The 20,256-nt window shown below is 46.6% G+C and overlaps 1 protein-coding gene across 4 annotated transcripts in view; it reads right to left on the bottom strand.

Annotated features, from left to right (window-relative positions):
- sycp2l (synaptonemal complex protein 2 like) overlaps positions 1-20,256 on the bottom strand; it is a 65,879-nt gene that overhangs the window by 3,214 nt on the left and 42,409 nt on the right. For 3 of the 4 annotated variants that reach the window (XM_062977721.1, XM_062977720.1, XM_062977723.1), the window contains 8 exons: positions 19,176-19,335; positions 16,492-16,541; positions 15,761-15,887; positions 14,542-14,621; positions 12,649-12,718; positions 11,356-11,490; positions 6,525-6,649; positions 930-1,024 (listed from right to left, as the gene is read on the bottom strand). In XM_062977721.1, coding sequence (XP_062833791.1) covers positions 930-1,024; positions 6,525-6,649; positions 11,356-11,490; positions 12,649-12,718; positions 14,542-14,621; positions 15,761-15,887; positions 16,492-16,541; positions 19,176-19,335 — 842 coding nt within the window. The remainder of the gene's footprint in view (positions 1-929; positions 1,025-6,524; positions 6,650-11,355; positions 11,491-12,648; positions 12,719-14,541; positions 14,622-15,760; positions 15,888-16,491; positions 16,542-19,175; positions 19,336-20,256) is intronic. The other variant, XM_062977722.1, reaches the window with a different exon arrangement.

Raw genomic sequence — 20,256 nt, 5'->3', positions numbered from 1 at the left:
ACAACATCTATACCGTTTGGGTGTGAAATCAGCTGACCTAGAACCAACATAGTACATAAAAATATGGTATATCTAGGAAGTAACTTGGTGATTCTAAGTAATGTTTTCCCCAAAAGTTACCACAGATGCAACCTACAGGATTCTGCCGCTTCCGTCGTCAACCACTTGTTTCCAACAATGGGGGCGTTGCTGGCAACGCAACATTTTGGCGACGCTGCGCAGCTGTGGGAAGGAGGAAGGGTTGACGATGGAAGTGGTAGAATTTAGTGGGGAAGGAGTTTCCAAGCTCATTTATGGCTATGATAAGTGCCTAGATTTGAATGGCGATTATGTGGTATTTGGGTGTGGCTTTCAACTGCATATGGTAAATGTTTTCTCCTATACTTTGTTCATTTTTAATTCCAAAACGTAATGTACTTTCTGGATAACCCTCGTACATACCCATCAAGACCAACTTTAAGTACTGGTGGAGTTGGGTGGGGGGTTGTCCCTGGATGATGAGAATTGTAGTTCACCCATGTCCAGAGAGCACTGTGAACCTTACTGATGATGGAACTGGACCAAATTTGGCACACATAATCCTCATGGCCAACTACTGGTGTGCTTTGGGGACAATGACAGGATGATAGGAGTTGCAGTATGCCCACATCCTTATGCAATTTTTAATGAGACTATTGATAAAATCCAAAAACAAACAATGACTATTTCTACTAAAAGACCTAACACAGATATGCTAGGTACCTAAGCTAGTACAAATATATTAGATCTGATGCAGAATGTTAGGCAGAATGTAAGCCGCTCTGAGTCCCCTCGGGGAGAAGGGCGGGGTATAAATGCATGTAATAAATAAAAAATAAATAAATGCCAAGCAGTAACCACAGTAGAAAAAAATGGCCTCACTTCAGTTACAATAGATAGACACCACCTACCGGCTCTGATGGATCTGATTCAATAATGTTGATAAATGCTGCCCAGGTGATTTCAAGCTACTTTGAGTGTAGATCTCAATCCTCTTCTCCCTAGACTAAACCAAGGCATCAATGTATTAACATGAAAAGTTATTTGAGTAGGCAGAAAACAAATAGTTGCTTACCTGTAACTGTGGTTCTCTGAGTGGTCATCTGTGAAATCCGCACATGTGGTAGTTAGTTGCACGTGTGCAGCTAGTTCGGAACCTTTAACAGCTGTTTTCAATTAGAGGGCTATGGCCCCGCCCCTCCTCCCCAGAGGGTATATATATGGCTTGCGTGGCCATAGCCGCAGTTCCTCCGCCGTGTCCTCCAAAGGGACACCATGGTTGAAGGCTATCGAAGTTGCCACTGCTCGTGTAGAATGCCCTTTGATATGCTTGGGGGGGTCCTTCCCCGCCATCTGGTAGGCTAGACGGATGGTGGCAACCACCCATCCCGAGAGTCGTTGTGGAGATACAGGGGAGCCTCTAGTGTCCTTACGGTATTTGAGAAATAGTTTGGGTGAAGAACGAAAAGGTTTGGTTCTGTTTAGGTAAAAGGAAAGTGCTCTCCGTACGTCCAAAAGATGAAGGGAGCGTTCTAATGGTGTGGTCAGTGTTTGAAAAAAGGCTGGTAAAATAATATCCTGTGAGATGTGAAAAAGAGATGCTCTCTTGGGCAGGAAGGATAAATCAAGTCTCATTACTATTTTATCTGGGTGAAAGCGGATATATGGTTCATCTGAACGGAGAGCACAGAGTTCGCTGGCCCTACGACCCGAAGTTACAGCTACGAGAAAGACTGTTTTCCATGTGACATATGAGAGATCTACTGTTGCCATTGGCTCGAAAGGCGGTTTCATGAGTGCGGAGAGCACAAGGTCAAGATGCCATGCTGGTGGTGGAGGGGCATGGGGAGGGTTGATATTTTTGAAGCCTTGCAGAAAAAGCTGTACCATGGGGTCTTGGAAGCAAGAAGAGTGACCATGTCGTCTTCTGTATGCGGTGATTGCGGCAAGGTAGCAGCGGATGGATGAGAGTGAGAGGCCAGCGGCTGCGAGGGAGGCGAGGTATTCCAAGAGGACAGAGGTAGGTGCTAATAATGGGTCTGCTCCATGAAGGTGGGCAAAGGAAGAGAATTTCAGCCACTTCGATTCATAGGAGCGTCGGGTAGATGGCCTATGGGCTGCATGTATAATGTCCATTACTGCTTGAGAGAGAGGTCTCCGTGTATCCTCCAAGCTGTGAGGCGGAGGCGATCTATGTCTGGGTGGCGTAGACGACCTTGGTTGGCTGTGAGGAGGTCTCGGCGACGTGGAAGAGTGACATAGTTGCCCTTTGCCATGGTTGACAGAAGCGGAAACCAAGGTTGGCGGGGCCACCAAGGTGCAAGTAGGATACAATTGGCTTTGTCGCTGTATACTTTGGCGATCACCTTGATTAGAAGAGGTACCGGAGGAAAGATGTAGAGGAAAGGACCGTTCCAATTGAAGAGGAAAGCATCGCCCAAACAGTTCGTCAGGTTTGGTGGGGATGCCCGGGCACAGTAAAGACGGCATTTGGTGTTGAGTGATGATGCAAAAAGGTCGATTTGAGGTTGGCCCCATTTGTTGAATAGCTGTAGAGCTTGGGTCAGATGAAGGGACCACTCGTGCGTAGCTAGTGTGGCCCTGCTGAGATGGTCGGCCAAGATGTTCTGTTGGCCCGGTAGATGTATGGCTATGAGAAAGATGTTGTGATCGATGCACCAGTCCCAGATTGCTAGTGTGATGTCCAGGAGGGTCTTGGACTGGGTACCTCCTTGTTTGTTGATGTACCACATCACCGTTGTGTTGTCGGTGCAGACTTGAACTGTAGTATTGGATAGTATGTCCTGAAACGCCCGCAAGCCCTTGAAGAGAGCCAAGAGTTCGAGGACATTGATGTGGTGTGTTATTTCTGTAGAGGTCCAATGGCCGTGGGTTGCAAGGTTTCCTGAGAATGCTCCCCATCCAGTGAGGGAGGCATCTGTTGTGATGGTGGTGGATGGGTCGCTTGGGCGGAATGGAACGCCCACGCAAATGTTGTTGCGATGAGTCCACCATTGAAGGGAGTGGCGGACGTGACTTGGGAGTGAGAGTTTGGTGTGTGGAGAGTCCTTTACAGGGTCGAAGGCCTTGATAAACCAGGCCTGAAGCGGACGCATCCTTAGGCGGGCATATGGAGTGACCGCCGTTGTGGAGGCCATGTGGCCTAGAATGGTTTGTATGTCCTTGGCTGAAGAGAAAGGGCGGTGAAGAATGAGGAGGAGAGATGTGCGTAGAGCACGAAAACGGTCTTCTGGGAGTTGAGCTGTGCAGGTGGTGGAGTCTAGTAACGTGCCGATAAAACGGATCTGTTGAGTTGGCTGAAGGTGGGATTTCTTGAAGTTGACTACGAGTCCTAGATTCTGGAGGAGGGAAAGGGTAGTGTCAATATTGTGAAGGAGGGACTGTCGTGACCTCCCAATTAGAAGCCAGTCATCCAGGTAGGGGTAAAGAGTGACTCCTTGCAGGCGGAGGTGGGCTACTACTGCCGCCATGCATTTAGTAAAAACACGGGGGGCTGTAGAAATACCGAAAGGTAAAACACGAAAACAAAAAGCTTGGTCACCGACCATGAAAGCAAGGTACCTGTGGTGTTCTGGAGCTATAGCCACATGAAAGTATGCATCCCGTAAATCCAGGGTAGCAAACCAGGCGCCTTTCGGTATTAGGGGTAAAATTGTGGTTATTGTCACCATTCTAAATTTCCGAGAAGTGATATAAAAATTAAGGGGTCGCAAATCAAGGACTGGGCGTTGGCCTCCATCTTTTTTTGGGACCAAGAAATAACGAGAAAAAAATGAAAATGGAAAAAAGGAAGGGTGTAAGGGTACAATTGCCCCTTTTTCGAGCAGGGTACTAATCTCCTGGCAAAGGACAGGGGATGGGGTTGTGGATCTGATGTAGCCTGTCCTTGGCTGTGTGTGAAATTCAATAACATAACCATGTGATACTACATTAAGCACCCACTTATCTGTGGTAATATGGTGCCATTGATGTGCAAAGTGTGCTAAACGTGAACCAAAATAAACAGGAGGCTGGTGATCAGTGGAGGGAGGAGTAACAGGGTGGTGAACGTGTGCCTTTAACTCAGTGAGGGGAAATGGGTTTGGAGGTGAACAGGGGGAAGGTTTGTTAAAAACGACCCCGTGATCTAGGTTGGTACCGTCCCCTGCCCTGTTGGCGAGAGCGAGTAGATGCTGGCTGTCTCGAAGGGGGGGGTTGGGATGGTTGCGGCAGTTGTCTGGTATTGGAACCATAGGGCCTGCGCTGGTAAGATGAGTATGGGGTCCATCTATTCCTGGGAGGGTAGTTACCAGAAGAAGTAAAGCCGTAGCTATGAGTTGTCTTTTTCATCTCCTGAGTACTCTTTAATTGGCCATCAGTGTCCGGGTGGAACAGGGCATCATCATGGACTGGTAAACTCTCCGCAGTATCTCTGCCCTCCTCGGAGAGTGTGGAAGCTCGAAGCCATGCATGTCTACGAATAGCTGTCGCCGTTGCAAACATGCGACCTGCGGTATCCGCTGTATGTTTCGCCATCTCCTTTTGGGCTCTTGCAAGGGCAAGGGCTTCACGGTGGCATGCCGTAGCAAAGGAGCGGTGTTGCGGAGGTAGCATGTCGAGGTATGGACCGACCTTCTTCCATAAGTAATCTTGGTAGGAAGCCATATAGGCCCCATAGTGAGCAAGCCTAGTCACGAATCCAGCGGTGAGGTGAACCTTTTTGCCCAATCCCTCCAGTTTCCTGCCTTCCTTGTCAGCTGGGGTAGGACATGACTTGGAGGAGCGTCTACCCTGAGTGACCTTTATTGCTAAAGAATTGGGCTTAGGTGGTCTTGCTGCCCAAAGGTTGGAGGTAAGGTCAATCCTATAGAGGCTGTCGCATCTCCTTGAAACCAGTGGGACAGCAAAAGGAGGGGTATCTGGGGTTCTGGCCAGTTGTAGGAGGTATGGTAAAGGAGGAAGAACCATAGCAGGGGTTGGAGTTTGTTGTTGTTCTGAAGGAAACAACGGGTCCTCTATAGGCTTCTGTGGGTTGGGTATTGGTAATGCTAAAGCCCGCGAGAGTCTCGTGATAAGGGCTGAAAATGTTAACATTTCTTCGGGTGGTGCGGGGTCTGACAGTGGTGGCCCCGCTTGGTCGCCCTCAGATATGTAAGATTCTGAGTCGGAGGCAGAGAGGTATTGTGGTGGCTCTTCATGTTGGTATGAAGGTTGTGTCATGGGTGGGGCGTCTTGTGGAGATAGCAAGGGTGGTTGAGCTCGATTAAAGGCTGCGACTGGGCCAAAAAAATATTCTCTACCACCAGGAGACCAGTGAATAAGGTCTTCATGTAGTGGAGGGAGTGCACTGTGCATAGGTGGTTCACTCCATGTAGAGCGACGAGGAGGAGATTGGAAGAGGTCATGAGAATAGGAGGCAGCCTTTGGTGAAAGGAGGCGCTGAGCAGGAGAGATTCTTTCAGGCGACAGGATGGTAGGATGGGAGGTGGTTGCCTGGCCCTCCTCCGCATTGTGAGCCCTGCGTGCCTCGGTCCCGAGAGCACGGGCCCGTGTGTCCAGCCTCATCGGGGTGGAGAGGCTTTGTTGAGACAACGGTGCAGGGGGATTGGCTGACTCCTTTGGGAGCAGGGCCGTTTCCTCACCCCGAGAAGGTGTTGCGTTCGGAGGCTGGGGTTGCCCCGCCTCCTGGCTAAGTTGATGCCCTGGTGTGGGCGGAATTGGCGACGGCGCCGCCCTCGGAGCGGTGAAAAGTGAGTGAGAGAGAGACTGGCTGGAGGAGGCGGAGCGATGCTTCTTTCGCTTTTTCTTCTTCTCCTTCTCCTTTTCCCCGCCAGCATGCTCCCTGGTTGTGGAGGAGGAACGGCTGCGTTTAGCTGCCGCTGACGGCGTTGGAGGGAGAGACTGAGGCGGGAGACAAAGAGAGCGTCCTGGCGTTGGAGGTGCCGAGGGGTTTGCTTGAGCTGCCTGAGGAGGGAGGAGCGCTCGCTCGTAAAGGAGTGCTTTAAGTCTTGTTTCTCTATTTTTCCGCGCCTGGGGTGTGAAGGCCCGGCAGGCAGAGCAAGAGGCTGTGGAGTGAGCCTCTCCTAGGCAAAGAAGGCATTTGTCGTGCCTGTCGGTGTCCGGGAGCTTTCCTCCACACGACAGGCATTTTTTGAAAATTGGAGTCGCCATGTTTGGCAGAAGGGGAACGAGGTAAGTAAGGGAAGGAAAGGGAGTTACAGGAGGTTCCTATAGACTGCTGCTTACACGGCGGAAAAAAAAGGAACTGCGGCTATGGCCACGCAAGCCATATATATACCCTCTGGGGAGGAGGGGCGGGGCCATAGCCCTCTAATTGAAAACAGCTGTTAAAGGTTCCGAACTAGCTGCACACGTGCAACTAACTACCACATGTGCGGTTTTCACAGAGACCACGTGAGAGAACAGTAAATAGCTGCCCTACAGATAACAAATCTGCAGAATATAGCATAAGCATTTGGTTTGAAATTTCAACAAAATACACTTACCCAAAACATTTTCTTCAATGCAGTGGTAAAACTCTCAAATATACCATTGACTTCTGAGTCATCAATGTTTTCCTCCATTTGTTTGAAGTTAAAGACATTATCATCTGATTTATCTACATGTTGGCCTGCAAGAAAAAGGAACCAACATGTTATGAAAGTGTTGCATAACTTTAGTTTTAAGGAAAAAACTAAACAAAAGTAACCCTCCTTAATCTCTAGTTCAATGCACTGGAGAAACTCTTTCCAAAAGAAAACAAATGTTAAAAAAGAGTAATCAGAGGTTCTTTCACATTGCACAATTATAGCACTATGACACCACTGTGGTTCCCCCATATGACATCCTGGGATTTGCATCTTATGGAAGGACATTTAGAAAACTCACCCAAAGAGTTCTGGTGTCTCCTTTTTTTTTTTTATCGTGTCAAAAGCTAATTGAGAATACACTGCAAGTCGCTTCTGGTGTGAGAGAATCGTCTGTCTACAAAGATGTTGTCCGGAGACACCTGGATGTGTTTCCATTCTATAGGAGGCTTCTCTTCTGTCCCTGCATGGGAAGCTAGGACTGACAGACGAGAGCTCACCCCGTCATGTAGATTCAAACTGCCAACCTTCAGGTCTTCAGGTCAGCAGTTCAGCCAGTACAAGGGTTTAACCCAGTGGTTCTCAACCTGTTGGTCCCCAAGTGTTTTGGCCTACAACTTCCAGAAATCCCAGCCAGTTTACCAGCTGTTAGGATTTCTGGGAGTTGGAGGCCAAAACATCTGGGGACTCACTGGTTGAGAACTACTGGTTTAACCCATTGCACCACGGGGTTCCACAGGATGTAGCCATAGCAATGAAAAGTGGGATCATAGTGCTATAATTGTGTGGTGTGAAAGGGTCCCTGGTAACATTAGAGAGTATCTAGCATAGTTATAGAACAACTTCACAAGAAATATTCAAATGGTGCCATTATTATAATTATTTAGTACCAGTCGAACATATTTTTTTCCTACGCAAGCTTTTTAAATGTAGTTAGTTGTAACCATTTTCATTGTTCTGTTTATTTTAAATGTTTTGGTTTTGTGAGTCACCCAGAGAATTTGAAAGGAATTAAATGCAACTGTTACAGAAAAGCTAGATATTTATTTATTTATTATTTATTTATTTATTTATTTATTACATCATTTCTACCCCGCCCTTCTCACCCATCAGGGGACTCAGGGCGGCTTACAATATACATCGGAAACACAGTTAAAAATCATCCAAGATTAAAAATTACAATAAAAATTAAAATATAAATTAAAAACCAGCATAATTATACATCTAAATATACATTTCAGGCGCATTTTTCATGTCCAGGTGGGGGTCTGTCAATGAGTCATATATTCATATTGCAATTCTGCTGTTACTCATGCTCAAATGCCTGCTCCCATAACCACGTTTTTGTTCTTTTTCGCAAGGACAGGAGGGAGGGAGCTTCCCTAATTTCGTTTGGGAGGGCGTTCCATAGGCGGGGGGCCACCACTGAAAAGGCCCTGTCCCTTGTCCCCGCCAGCCGCACCTGTGAGGCTGGCGGGACCGAGAGCAGGCCTCCCCGGAGGATCTCAAATTCCGTGATGGGACATAGCGGGAGACACGTTCGGACAGGTAAGCTGGGCCGGAACCGTTTAGCGCTTTATAGGCTAAAGCCAGCACTTTGAATTGTGCTTGGTAGCAGATTGGCAGCCAGTGGAGCTGACGTAACAGAGGAGTAGTACGCTCCCTGTACGTTGCTCCAGTTAACAGCCTGGCAGCCTCCCGTTGGACTAGTTGAAGCTTCCGAACAGTCTTCAAAGGCAGCCCCACGTAGAGTGCGTTGTAGTAATCTAGTCGGGATGTAACAAGAGCGTGGACCACCGTGGCCAAGTCCGGCTTCCCAAGGTATGGTCGCAGCTGGCGCACAAGTTTTAATTGTGCAAAGGCTCCCCTAGCCACCGCCGAGACCTGGGGCTCCAGACTCAACGATGAGTCTAGGATCACCCCCAGACTGCGCACCTGCGCCTTCAGGGGGACTGTGACCCCATCCAGCACCGGCTGTAACCCTATACCCTGTTCGGCCTTCCGACTGACCAGGAGGACCTCTGTCTTGTCTGGATTCAATTTCAATTTGTTGGCCATCATCCAGTCCGACACAGCGGCTAGACACCGGTTCAGGACCTGAACAGCCTCCTTAGTGACAGGTGGGAAGGAGTGACAGAGTTGGACATCATCTGCATAGAGATGACACCGCACGCCGAAACTCCTGATGATCTCTCCCAGCGGCTTCATGTATATGTTGAACAACATGGGGGACAATATAGACCCCTGCGGGACCCCACAAAACAAAGGTTGTGGGGCCGAGCAGGTGTCCCCCAGTGACACCATCTGGGACCGACCCTCCAGGAATGAGTGGAGCCACTGCAGAACAGTACCTCCAAGTCCCATTCCCGCGAGGCGTCCCAGAAGGATACCGTGATCGACGGTATCGAAGGCCGCTGTGAGGTCCAGCAGAACCAGCAGGGACACATTACCCCTGTCCAGTTCCCAGCGTAGATCATCCACTAAGGCGACCAAGGCTGTCTCGGTACCATGCCCCGGCCTAAAACCAGACTGTGCCGGATCTAGAAAATCAGTGTCAACCAAGAATCCCTGGAGTTGCGAGGCAACCACACGTTCCATAACTTTGCCCAAGTAGGGGAGATTGGAGATAGGCCGAAAGTTTCCGAATTGAGTGGGGTCCAGTGATGACTTTTTCAACAGCGGTTTGATCACAGCCGTCTTTAGGCTCGCTGGAAATATGCCTTCCCGAAGGGAGGCATTCACCACCACCTTCACCCACTCGGCCAAACCCCCTCTGGCTTCTCTCACCAGCCAGGATGGGCAGGGGTCTAGGATGCATGTGGTTGGTCTCGCTTCTCCAAGGATCTTGTCCACATCCTCGAGCTCAACCAATTGAAATGAATCCATCAAAACGGGACAAGCAGGTGTTCTTGCTACATCCTCAGAGACTGCCGTTAATATGGCGTCAAAGTCAGAACGGATCAAAGCGACTTTGTCCGCAAAGAACCGAGCAAATGCTTCACAGCGGGCTGCCGAATTGTCAGGGATCCCGTCTTGAGGGACGGGATATAACAAACCCCTGACAACTCGGAACAGCTCCGCCAAACGGTTCTTTGCAGACGCAATATTAGCTGCAAGGAAAACGTTCTTTGCAGATAGGAACATAGCCGTGTTCGGTTTGGCTCGCTCGGCTCCGAACGCCACACACACTCTAGTCCCCTCTTCTTTCGCTTCATCGCTGCCAACTCCTCAGTGAACCAAGGAGATGGTTTAGCTCGGGTACTCGAGAGGGGACGCTCCGGAGCGATCATGTCTATTGCCCTAGTCATCTCTCCATTCCAGAGAGAGACCAGAGCATCAACAGGATCACCTGCCGAGGAGGCGGGCAATTCCCCAAGAGCCATCAGGAATCCATCTGGATCCATAAGCCTCCTGGGGCAGACCATTTTAGGTCCACCACCCCTGCAGAGGTTAGGGGGCGCAGTAAGTCTAAATTTGATCAGGTGATGGTCGGTCCATGGCAAAGGAGCGATGGTGAGCTCCTCCACACCGCCACCTTCCTCCCATCCCTGACAGAAGACCAGGTCTAGTGTGTGCCCCGCACTGTGGGTGGGACCAGATACCAGTTGGGACAGCCCCATGGTTGCCATGGCGGCCATGAAGTCCTGAGCCGCACCTGAGAGGTTGGTCTCGGCATGGACATTGAAGCCCCCCAGCACTATGAGCCGCCGGGACTCCAACGCCAGGCCTGAGACCACCTCAGCTAGCTCAGGCAGAGAGACTGTAGTGCAGTGGGGTGGTCGGTACACTAGCAGAATCCCTAATCTGTCCCGGTCTCCCACCCTCAGGTGGACACATTCAAACATGTTCGACTGTGGGACGGGGCACCTGGTCAGGGGGATAGAAACCTTATAGACCACCATGACCCCACCTCCCCTCCCTCCAGATCTTGGCTGGTGCTGTACGGAGTATCCTGGCGGGCAGAGCTGGGTGAGATTGACCCCTCCCAACTCGTCCAGCCAGGTCTCCGTAATACATGCCAGGTCTGCATGTTCCTCCAGGATTAGATCCTGGATGAATGATGTTTTCCCATTTACAGACCTGGCATTAAAAAACACCACTTTTAATCTGGAGGGACCGCCATCCTGGTTACCCAGATTAGCTATGTCAGGAGACCGTTTTAAAGCTACTAATGTTCTTTCACAAACCCTAGGCCGAATTAAATTAGGTCTCCCTTTCCCGTATCTCCCCCACCCTGATACCACCTCTATAGGGGCCCCCCACCCACCCGAGCACCTCCCTCCCCTCTCATACTGTCCTCTCCCCCCCTCTTCCCATGGTCTAAGCGCTGTTCCTTGATGTATTACTTTCCCATTGGCACTTAGTATCCTTTCCCATCCATTCCCACTCCCCACCCTATGATCCTCGTAGTCCTCCAGCCTCCCCCACCCCCCACCGCTAATACAAAGTGCAAATGCAATTGTAAAGTGCAGAGAGTGCGGGAGCAACATGGATGAGAGGATTTGATATAACTAAGGTGCAGATAGGCTATAGTTGTTATATTTGATGGGTGGGTTGATTCAAGTATAATTCATAAAGTGCCAGAGTGCCAACTAAAAGACAAGGTTTTAGCAGCATGTAGCAGTTCATTGAGGTAGTAATAGTAACGTTGTTAATCAATCATCAATGAGGTAGACTCACAGATTCAATATGAACTTAAAATATTGACTTGCCACATGAGCAAAGTGTTGCTAGAGTTCAGTTTAATCACCTTGTGAAGTCTCCTCTTCCACCTCGATGGAGTTAAAGAGTTTCCTTGGTTGAAAATGAATGCTAGTTGATTGCTTGCTACTAAGTGTCCACTCTGTGAATTTTGAACGCTTCTTTTTGAGATCAAGTGGCAAGTCTAATAAAAACACAATGGCATACCTCATTGTTTGTATAAGGTACACACAAGATGTAGATTTTTTAAAAACAAATATTAACTAAAAAAAATTCTCCTACTAAGCATCATTATATTAGACTCATATCATTGAAGTCCTCTGGGGAAAAATACTCCACACTTTACACCTAAGACAAGCAACTCTGGAACATTTGGTGCCCAGTTTTATGTCCCAGAAAGTGTTGTTATACCCTGCTTTTTTCTCTTAAAAGAAACCCGAAGCAATTATGATATGAACAACCTCCTCTGCCTGAAACTGGAAGTCGACTTCTGGTTTTGAGAAAGAACTTATTTTTGACATGTTATTAATTTTTTTACAAAGTATATAAAGGTGTGCAGAGATTGTATGCCATGGTTTTAAAGGAGAATAATGAGCAATGCTGTTATGTTACCCAGGGGGTTTCCATGGCTGAGAAGGAGTTCAAATCCTGGATTTCTGGTGTTCTAGTCCAACATTCAAATGGCTACACCACATTCGCTCTCATAATTCCTGGAGTGGAATTCTCCATGTTTTAAAAATCATAGGTAAAGTCTATGCTACTAATAATGAGGCAGGTTTTATGTGGCCCATCCCCTTCTTTATGTGATCCACAAAGAACCCCATGCTGGTTGCCTTGAAAGCTTCTGTTCACACAATCTCATGAGTCCAGACTACAAAGGTATAGTAAAGGTAGAGATTTCCCTTGACATTAAGTCTAGTCATGTCCAACTCTGGGGGTTGGTGCTCATCTCCATTTCTAAGCTAAAGAGCCAGTGTTGTCTGTAGACACCTCCAAGGCCATGAGGCTGGACTGACTGCAAGGGGCACCATTACCTTCCTGCCAAAGTGGTACCTATTGATCTACTCACATTTGATTTTTTTTTGAACTGCTAGTTTGACAGAAGCTGGGGCTAACAGCAAGAGCTCACCCCGTCTGCAGATTTGAACTACCAACCTTCCGATCAGCAAGTGCTGCAGCTTAGCAATTTAACCCATTGCGCCACTGCCACCTCTTTGCAAAGGTATAGTAGGAGAGAAATAGTGGCCACTCCCCAGTTCTTGAATACACGGAAAGTTAGTGCTGTATATGCAGCATTGGCCTTGGTCTTCTTCCCCATTTTGTTCTGCAGTACTCACTCTACCTGGAAGTTTCCGCTTAGGCTTGGAGAAGGTATCTGTCGGAAGCTGAGAGCCTGCTGCAGCTTCATATATCTAAGGGTATAATGTAAGAAAACATTTCAACTGCAATACATTAAAAAGCCATGCTGTATTCCAGCAGTATAAATGCAACAAGGAAGTAATAATAGGATCACACAGTAATAATGCTGGGTAATTTCAAAAAAGGAAGAACCATTTAAAAGGCAAATCAGCAACAACAGCAACTTTAGCAGATCAGAAGCTTCTTGAACATAGCAGTAGAGTAGATGAGCTTAAACAATACAGAAACAAGAATCAAGCTTTAAAAGTTGCAAAAGACTTTATTGAAAGAATTACATTTCTATATAGGAAAGTTAGGGCCTACATATCTATTTATCCATCCATCCATCCATCCATCCATCCAGCCAGCTATCTAGCTATCTATCTAGAGCAGGCATCCAGCTGTTTTGGCATCCAACTCCCAGAAGTCCTAGCCAACTTATTCAATGGTAAGGAATTCTAGGAGTCAGAGGCCCAAATAGCTGATGATGCCTGAGTTTGATGATGCCTGATTTAGAGGAATGTTGTCTCTCTCCCTGTTCAGAGGAGAATAACAAAATGGAAGCCTCGGGGGTTTGCCCAATGGCTAGAAACTTTGAATAAAAGGAAACTTGTCCCTAAGACGTGTCTGTCTAACAAATAAAGAAATAGGAGAGAATTGAGAGACAAACAGACAAAGAAGGCATGTTTTTCTGGGGCCATGGCTAGCACAGTGGGTTAAACCGCCAGCTACAAAAAATCTTGCTTACCAGAAGATTGGCAGTTCAAGCCGTGGGTCGGAGTGAGCTCCCCTTGTCAGCTTTAGTTTCTGCATAACTAGTAGGGTAGGGCAAAAAAGTCAGATTCTTCTAATGTCATATCTAATTCGTTTGTTTTGTCACTTTTGAACCGTGTTTCGAAGCAGGTTATCCTGTTGTGTGTATCCCGCTATATCGAACCACAATAGCCAATCTTTTGAATGGCTTCGTATGTTTTTCGGTGGGGCTCTTAAACCAGGTTGCAAGCGTTTGCAAAGGGCATCCTGGAGTGGTTGGTTGCTCTTGCTATGGGGCTCTTTAAACCAGTTTGCCAAAGGGTTGCAAGTGGAGGGAAGCCTCGCTCGCTCATTTACAAAGGGCGTCCTAGAGTGCCTAGTAACTAGCCTAGTAACGAACAGTCTGAAACAACAATGTGAGTAGATAAATAAGTACTGCCTTGGCGAGGAGGTAGAAGGTGCCCCAGAAAAACATGCTGGTAATTTGATCAGGAAGGTGTCCATGGACTACAGGCTTCTCAACATAGAAAAATGGAACAACAGCACCTCCCCATGGCCTAGTCGAACACAGCCTCCAGATGCTGGAAATGAAAAAAGAGGGAAGCTTTGCCTCTGTCTTGTTGTTAATTGTATAACGACACTGAATGTTTGCCATATATGTATTCTGTAATTCGCTCTGAGTCCCCTCGGGGAGATAGAACAGAATATAAAGTATATATAAAGTATAATAATAATAGGGAAACGGCTTTCTCTGCTAGCTTACTCATCTGCCTATCTATTTCCTTGCTGAGGAGTTTAAACTCCTCAACGAATACCAGCACAATAGCTATGTCTACACACAATCCAGATCTGTATTATATAAGGTAATGGCTGAATTCTGTTAAAGCATTATGTCAGTTGAAGTCATGGTGAGAAGAAGAAAAAGGTGACAAGTGTAGTGTAAGTGAAAGAAGAAAGGCATTTGGGGAAACAGGCTAATTGCTGCTATTGTATGATCCTGGGGGGAAATTCAACCAACAGAATTGTATGCACATACAGCCACATTTTTCACAGACACACAAATGCATATTTTCTAGGACTATACCTTGCTTGCTCCATCATCTGAGTGACTAAATGAAGAATGGTGACTTAATGGCAAAGTGACATCCATCATTTCCAACCCACCTGAAAGAAGGAATTTTAATGTGTCTGTAAGGCATATTGCTGTTGCTTGATGGGAAAAAAAATTGCAACATCTCAAAGTCCCCACTACAACAGAGAAAGTTTGCCTTCAATACATCTCTTCTTTCTACTTATCTACCTGATACAAAAGAAAACAGAAGCAATATCAGGAATATTCAAAACCTGAGTATTCCTCACTTGTAGTCTAAACCCATCAAGTTCAAGGATTGCATTTTCCCTAGTATTTTTGTCTGATTTGAATAAGCACTGGGAGGAAATCAGAAAAACATGCCTGGAAAAAAGGACTTGATCATCCAAAGATCTTCAACTGCACCCTGACAATCAATGCACAGGAAAGGCCACGAAGCATCATTTAAATCATACTCTCGGTTGTCATAGATCACAGAATTGGAAGAGACACATGAGCAAAGCATTTAAATTTTGTATTTTTGAGTTTAAACATACTCGTTTAGGGTGGTTAAGAGTAAGCAATGTGTTTGTACAGCTGTATGTGTGACAAGCATAGCATTCTAAGTCAAGCGGAGGTCTGTTATGACTGCATTTTGAACCCACTATGACTCAACCAAATGCATTTTATGGATGTTGTTTTAACATACCGATATACACATTAACTATGGCAGAATGGAAGAGAAGCTAATAGGCACAAATGCATATTTTCTAACCAAATCCAGAAATATTCTGCATGAAAAGAATACACAATAAGGGTAAAAGGTTTAAGTCTAGTCATGTCCGACTCTGTGGGTTGGTGCTCATCTCAATTTCTAAGCCAAAAAGCCGGCATTGTCCAGAGACACCTCCAAGGTCATGTGGCTGGCATGACTGCATGGAGAGGCATTACTATTGATCTACTCACATTTGCATGTTTTCGAACTGCTAGGTTGGCAGAAGCTGGAGCTAACAGAGGGAGCTCACTCTGCTACCCAGATTCGAACTGCCAACCTTTCAATCAGCAAGTTTAGCAGTTCAGTGGTTTAATCCGCTGCGCCACCAGGACTACTCTTATTCAGAGCGCTATGGACTTCTCCTTAACAAAAAAACAAAAAAAACCACTCCAGGCTGCAACGTATCAGATATAAAAGTAATTCAAATGAAACAAGATGTATATTTGAAATACCACATACTTTGTCTAGTAAGTGGGGGAGAAACTGAAGAAACACCAATGAGCTGCACAGGTGATAAGTTGTGAATATTTGTGCTTGAATTCATTGTTTTCTTTCCCTTTTCTCTATGCTGTGCTGAATTCCCCACCTAGAAGAAAAGCTGAAAGTGTTACGTTGATCCCAGCAAAATCCCTTTTTATCCACTTTTTTCAATGAAAAGGGGAGACTAAACTATTACATGGTGAAAAAAATTCCAGCTATGGGGCTTTACTCAGCTGGGTGAGTGAACTAAGTGTGCAGCTACCATACAGGGAATGGTAAAAATCCGATTTTTGCCATCTCAAAAATGGGGGTGTGACTATTATGCGATGAAATACTATATTTATGATGTTGTAAATTCCTGAGGGGAGATCACCCTATCTTTAAATACATTTTCAAAAAGGGAGATTATCCATAGCTTTAATCAGATTCTCAAATGAACCAATAACCACCTTCCCCTCCAGGATAAAAAATACCTGAAATAAAGTGTATTGTTTGGCTAAAACAAAACAAAACAAAACAAAACAAAAAAACGGCAAAAGCTGCAAACCAAGGAATGAGATTAAAAAAACACAGATCTCAAAAATACTGAATAGTCAATTAATAACAATATGAGGACAGCACTTCAAATTCAATTCTGGAAATCCCACATATTGGTAATCACATATATAACTTAAAGACAACTGAAATAACCTTCTTTAGCATTTCCTTACCCTCTTTTCCTGGTGAACACTTTCACTGTCTGGAGAAGACAATGGTAATACTATGGAGGAAATGAGAAACAGAAAATAACGATTATGAATAGTGCAATCATAATATGGCTTCATTGATATGTTAATGTGACTAGTAAATAGTAATATTTATAAGCACCTCATACAGATTAGGCAAACCAAAACAGAAGCTGAAATGAAAAAATAAGGAAGATCCAGAACATACAACCTACCGGTACAGTAGTATACTTTCGCTGCAATCTTTGGAAGTAAGTGGGTTTTTATTATTTATTTTTATTTATTACATGCATTTATACCCCGCCCTTCTCCCCGAGGGGACTCAGAGCGGCTTACATTCTGCCACAAGGGCCAGCAACAAATATACTATAAAAACAAAACAATTAAAACATGATAAAAACATGATAAAAACATGATTAAAAGTATACAAAAATTAAAACGCTGCAAAGCAGCGATATTGCACCATCCTCAGTCCTTCACTACTGCTACAATTACAGATTTGCGACCCGATTACAACAGCCAATGAGCTTATTCGCTGAATGCCTGGGCGCAGAGCCAAGTTTTTAGTTTTCTTCTAAATCCCAGGAGGGATGGGGTTTGCCGGATATCGCTGGGGAGGGAGTTCCACAGCCGAGGAGCCACCACTGAGAAGGCCCTGTCCCTCGTCCCCACCAGCCGCGCCTGCGAGGCAGGTGGGATCGAGAGCAGGGCCTCCCCGGAAGATCTTAAGGTTCTAATGGGCTCATAGGAGGAGATACGTTCGGATAGATAGGCAGGACCAGAACCGTTTAGGGCTTTGTAGGTCAAAACCAGCACTTTGAATTGGGCTCGGTAGCATATCGGCAGCCAGTGGAGCTGGCTTAGCAGGGGGGTTGTACGCTCCCTGTAAGCCGCTCCCGTTATTAACCTGGCTGCCGCCCGCTGCACCAGCTGGAGCTTCCGGGCCGTCTTCAAAGGCAGCCCCACGTAGAGTGCGTTGCAGTAATCCAGCTGGGATGTGACCAGAGCATGGACCACCGTGGCCAAGTCAGAACTCCCAAGGAACGGGCGCAGCTGGCGCACAAGGCGGAGTTGTGCGAAGGCTCTCCCGGCCCCCGCTGAAACCTGAGGCTCCAGGCTCAGCGATGAGTCCAGGATCACCCCCTGACTGCGAACCTGCGTCTTTAGGGGGAGTGCGACCCCGTCCAACACAGGCTGTAACCCTATTCCCTGTTCAGCCTTGCGACTAACCAGGAGGACCTCCGTCTTGTCTGGATTCAATTTCAATTTATTGGCCCTCATCCAGTCTGACACAGAGGCCAGACACCGGTTCAGGACCTGGACAGCCTCCTTAGTGACAGGTGGGAAGGAGTGACAGAGCTGGACATCATCTGCGTACAGATGACATCTTACCCTGAAACTCCGGATAATCTCTCCCAGCGGCTTCATGTAGATGTTAAACAACATGGGGGACAATATCGACCCCTGCGGGACCCCACAGGACAATGGCTGTGGAGCCGAGCAGGTGTCCCCCAGTGACACCATCTGGGATCGTCCCTCCAGGAAGGACTGGAGCCACTGCAGAACAGTGCCTCCAATGCCCAACCCGGCGAGTCGTCCCAGAAGGATACCGTGGTCAACGGTATCGAAGGCCGCTGAGAGGTCCAGCAGAACCAGCAAGGACACACTCCCCTTGTCCAGTTCCTGGCGAAGATCATCGACTAAGGCGACCAAGGCTGTCTCGGTGCCATGCCCCGGCCTGAAGCCAGACTGTGCCGGATCTAGAATATCAGCATCTACCAAGAATGCCTGGAGTTGCGCTGCCACCACCCGTTCCACGACCTTGCCCAAGAAGGGGAGATTGGAAATCGGCTGATAGTTATCCAATTGAGTGGGGACCAGTGATGGCTTTTTCAACAGCGGTTTTATCACAGCCAATTTGAAGCTCGCTGGAAAAATGCCGTCCCTAAGGGAGGCATTCACCACCACCTTCACCCACTCGGCCAATCCCCCTCTGGCTTCTCTCACCAGCCAGGATGGGCAGGGGTCTAGGATGCAGGTAGTGGCCCTCGCCTCTCCAAGCACCTTGTCCACATCCTCGAGCTCAATTAATTGAAAAGAATCCATCAAAATAGGACAAGAAGGTGCTCGTGTTACATCCCCGGAGACTGCCGTTAATATGGCGTCGAAGCCAGAGCGGATCAGAGCGACTTTATCCGCAAAGAACCGAGCAAATGCTTCACAGCGAGCTGCCGAGCTGTCAGGGATCCCATCTTGAGTGGTGGGATTTAACAAACCTCTGACAACTCGAAACAGCTCCGCCGGACGGTTCTTCGCGGATGCAATATTAGTTGCAAAGAAGGCGTTCTTTGCAGCATCTATTGCCGCGGCATACGCCTTCAGAAAGAGGCACAGCCGTGTTTGGTCTGATTCGTTCCACTTCGAACGCCACACACGCTCTAGACCCCTCTTCTTTCGCTTCATCGCTGCCAACTCCTCAGTGAACCAAGGAAATGGTTGAGCTCCGCTACTCGAGAGGGGGCGTTCTGGAGCGATCGTGTCAATTTTTAAAAATATATATCGTTTTTAAAAATATATATCATAAAATCAAGTCCATCTTTCATTTATGTTAATTTTTTTAAAGGTAGTTAATTTACAATCATATACTGTTGAGCATACACCAATTGTACCTTTTAAAGCATGTTTGACCCTTGGCTTTTTCCGAGTATAGTAAACCATCTTAGGTGTTGAGTTTTTCAGAGAGCCAAGTATCCAGCTTTTCTCACTTGCACTGTTACTTGAAGTTTCCTGGTTGTTTTCTGAGAAGAGATGCTTCTTGTAGTTGGAAGACTTTTTAAAAAATGACAATGAAAGTCAGTTTCATCTTGCAAAAACAATACATCCAACCTGTTCGCCCCCAAAATATATTGCCAGTCTTAGCACGGATCAGCAAAAGCCTTGCTGAACCTCTCTCACTTCACAATTTTGTTTCTCTCAATAGGGAAAAATACATAAATTAAATTATTCGTGAGTCTGCTTTCTAACTTAGAAATTGAAAGCCCAAGGTAGCATACCAGGTTTTAAAATCTTCAAATTAGCCCACACAGCTTTGTTCACACTCTCAAAATCTAGCCTGATCCACCTACATCTTCTGCAAGGCAAGGACATTAGCTGAATTTCTCCAGGGGAATATTACATTTTAGTGGGGCCTCTACCTTTTTTTGACCAGGGCATACTTGACTGGGAACCACCTTGACCAACATTAGTACCAAAAGGGTGATGAATCAGTTTTTGGTCAACTTTAGATCAGGTTTGGTTATTTGGGGTGCTGATTCATCCAAAGACTGCATTTGATAGGCCACATCAGCTCTAGTTTCTGATACAGAACATATGCCATCCAGTAGTTGTCATCTGCTTGCTCACAGAAAACCATATTTAATAATCTAGAGCTGATGTGGTCTATCCAATGCAATGGTCAGCATTGTGGAAAGGAGCAGAAAATAAATAAATAAACAAAGGGGAAGGAGGTTGGTGGACTGGATTTTCATTCTTGCAGTCCACAGGTTGAGAACCACTGCTCTACAGAAGTGGCTCTCCCTGTACTGCAGTGAAAGGAAAGATGCTAGAATCCAATCTTTCATATTCCTTGAACAGTTCAGAAGAAAAACCCAGGAGTAAGCACTTCTTTCATTAAGGCTGTGGAAAGTATGATGTCCAAGTTTTGCTGGACTACAAGTCCTACTTTAGTTTGCACAGGATCACCCATGAAAG

The sequence above is a fragment of the Anolis carolinensis genome, chromosome 4, assembly GCF_035594765.1.
Source record: "Anolis carolinensis isolate JA03-04 chromosome 4, rAnoCar3.1.pri, whole genome shotgun sequence".
Classification (NCBI taxonomy): Eukaryota; Metazoa; Chordata; class Lepidosauria; order Squamata; family Dactyloidae; genus Anolis; species Anolis carolinensis.
This window is presented reverse-complemented; position numbering and strand designations above follow the sequence as displayed.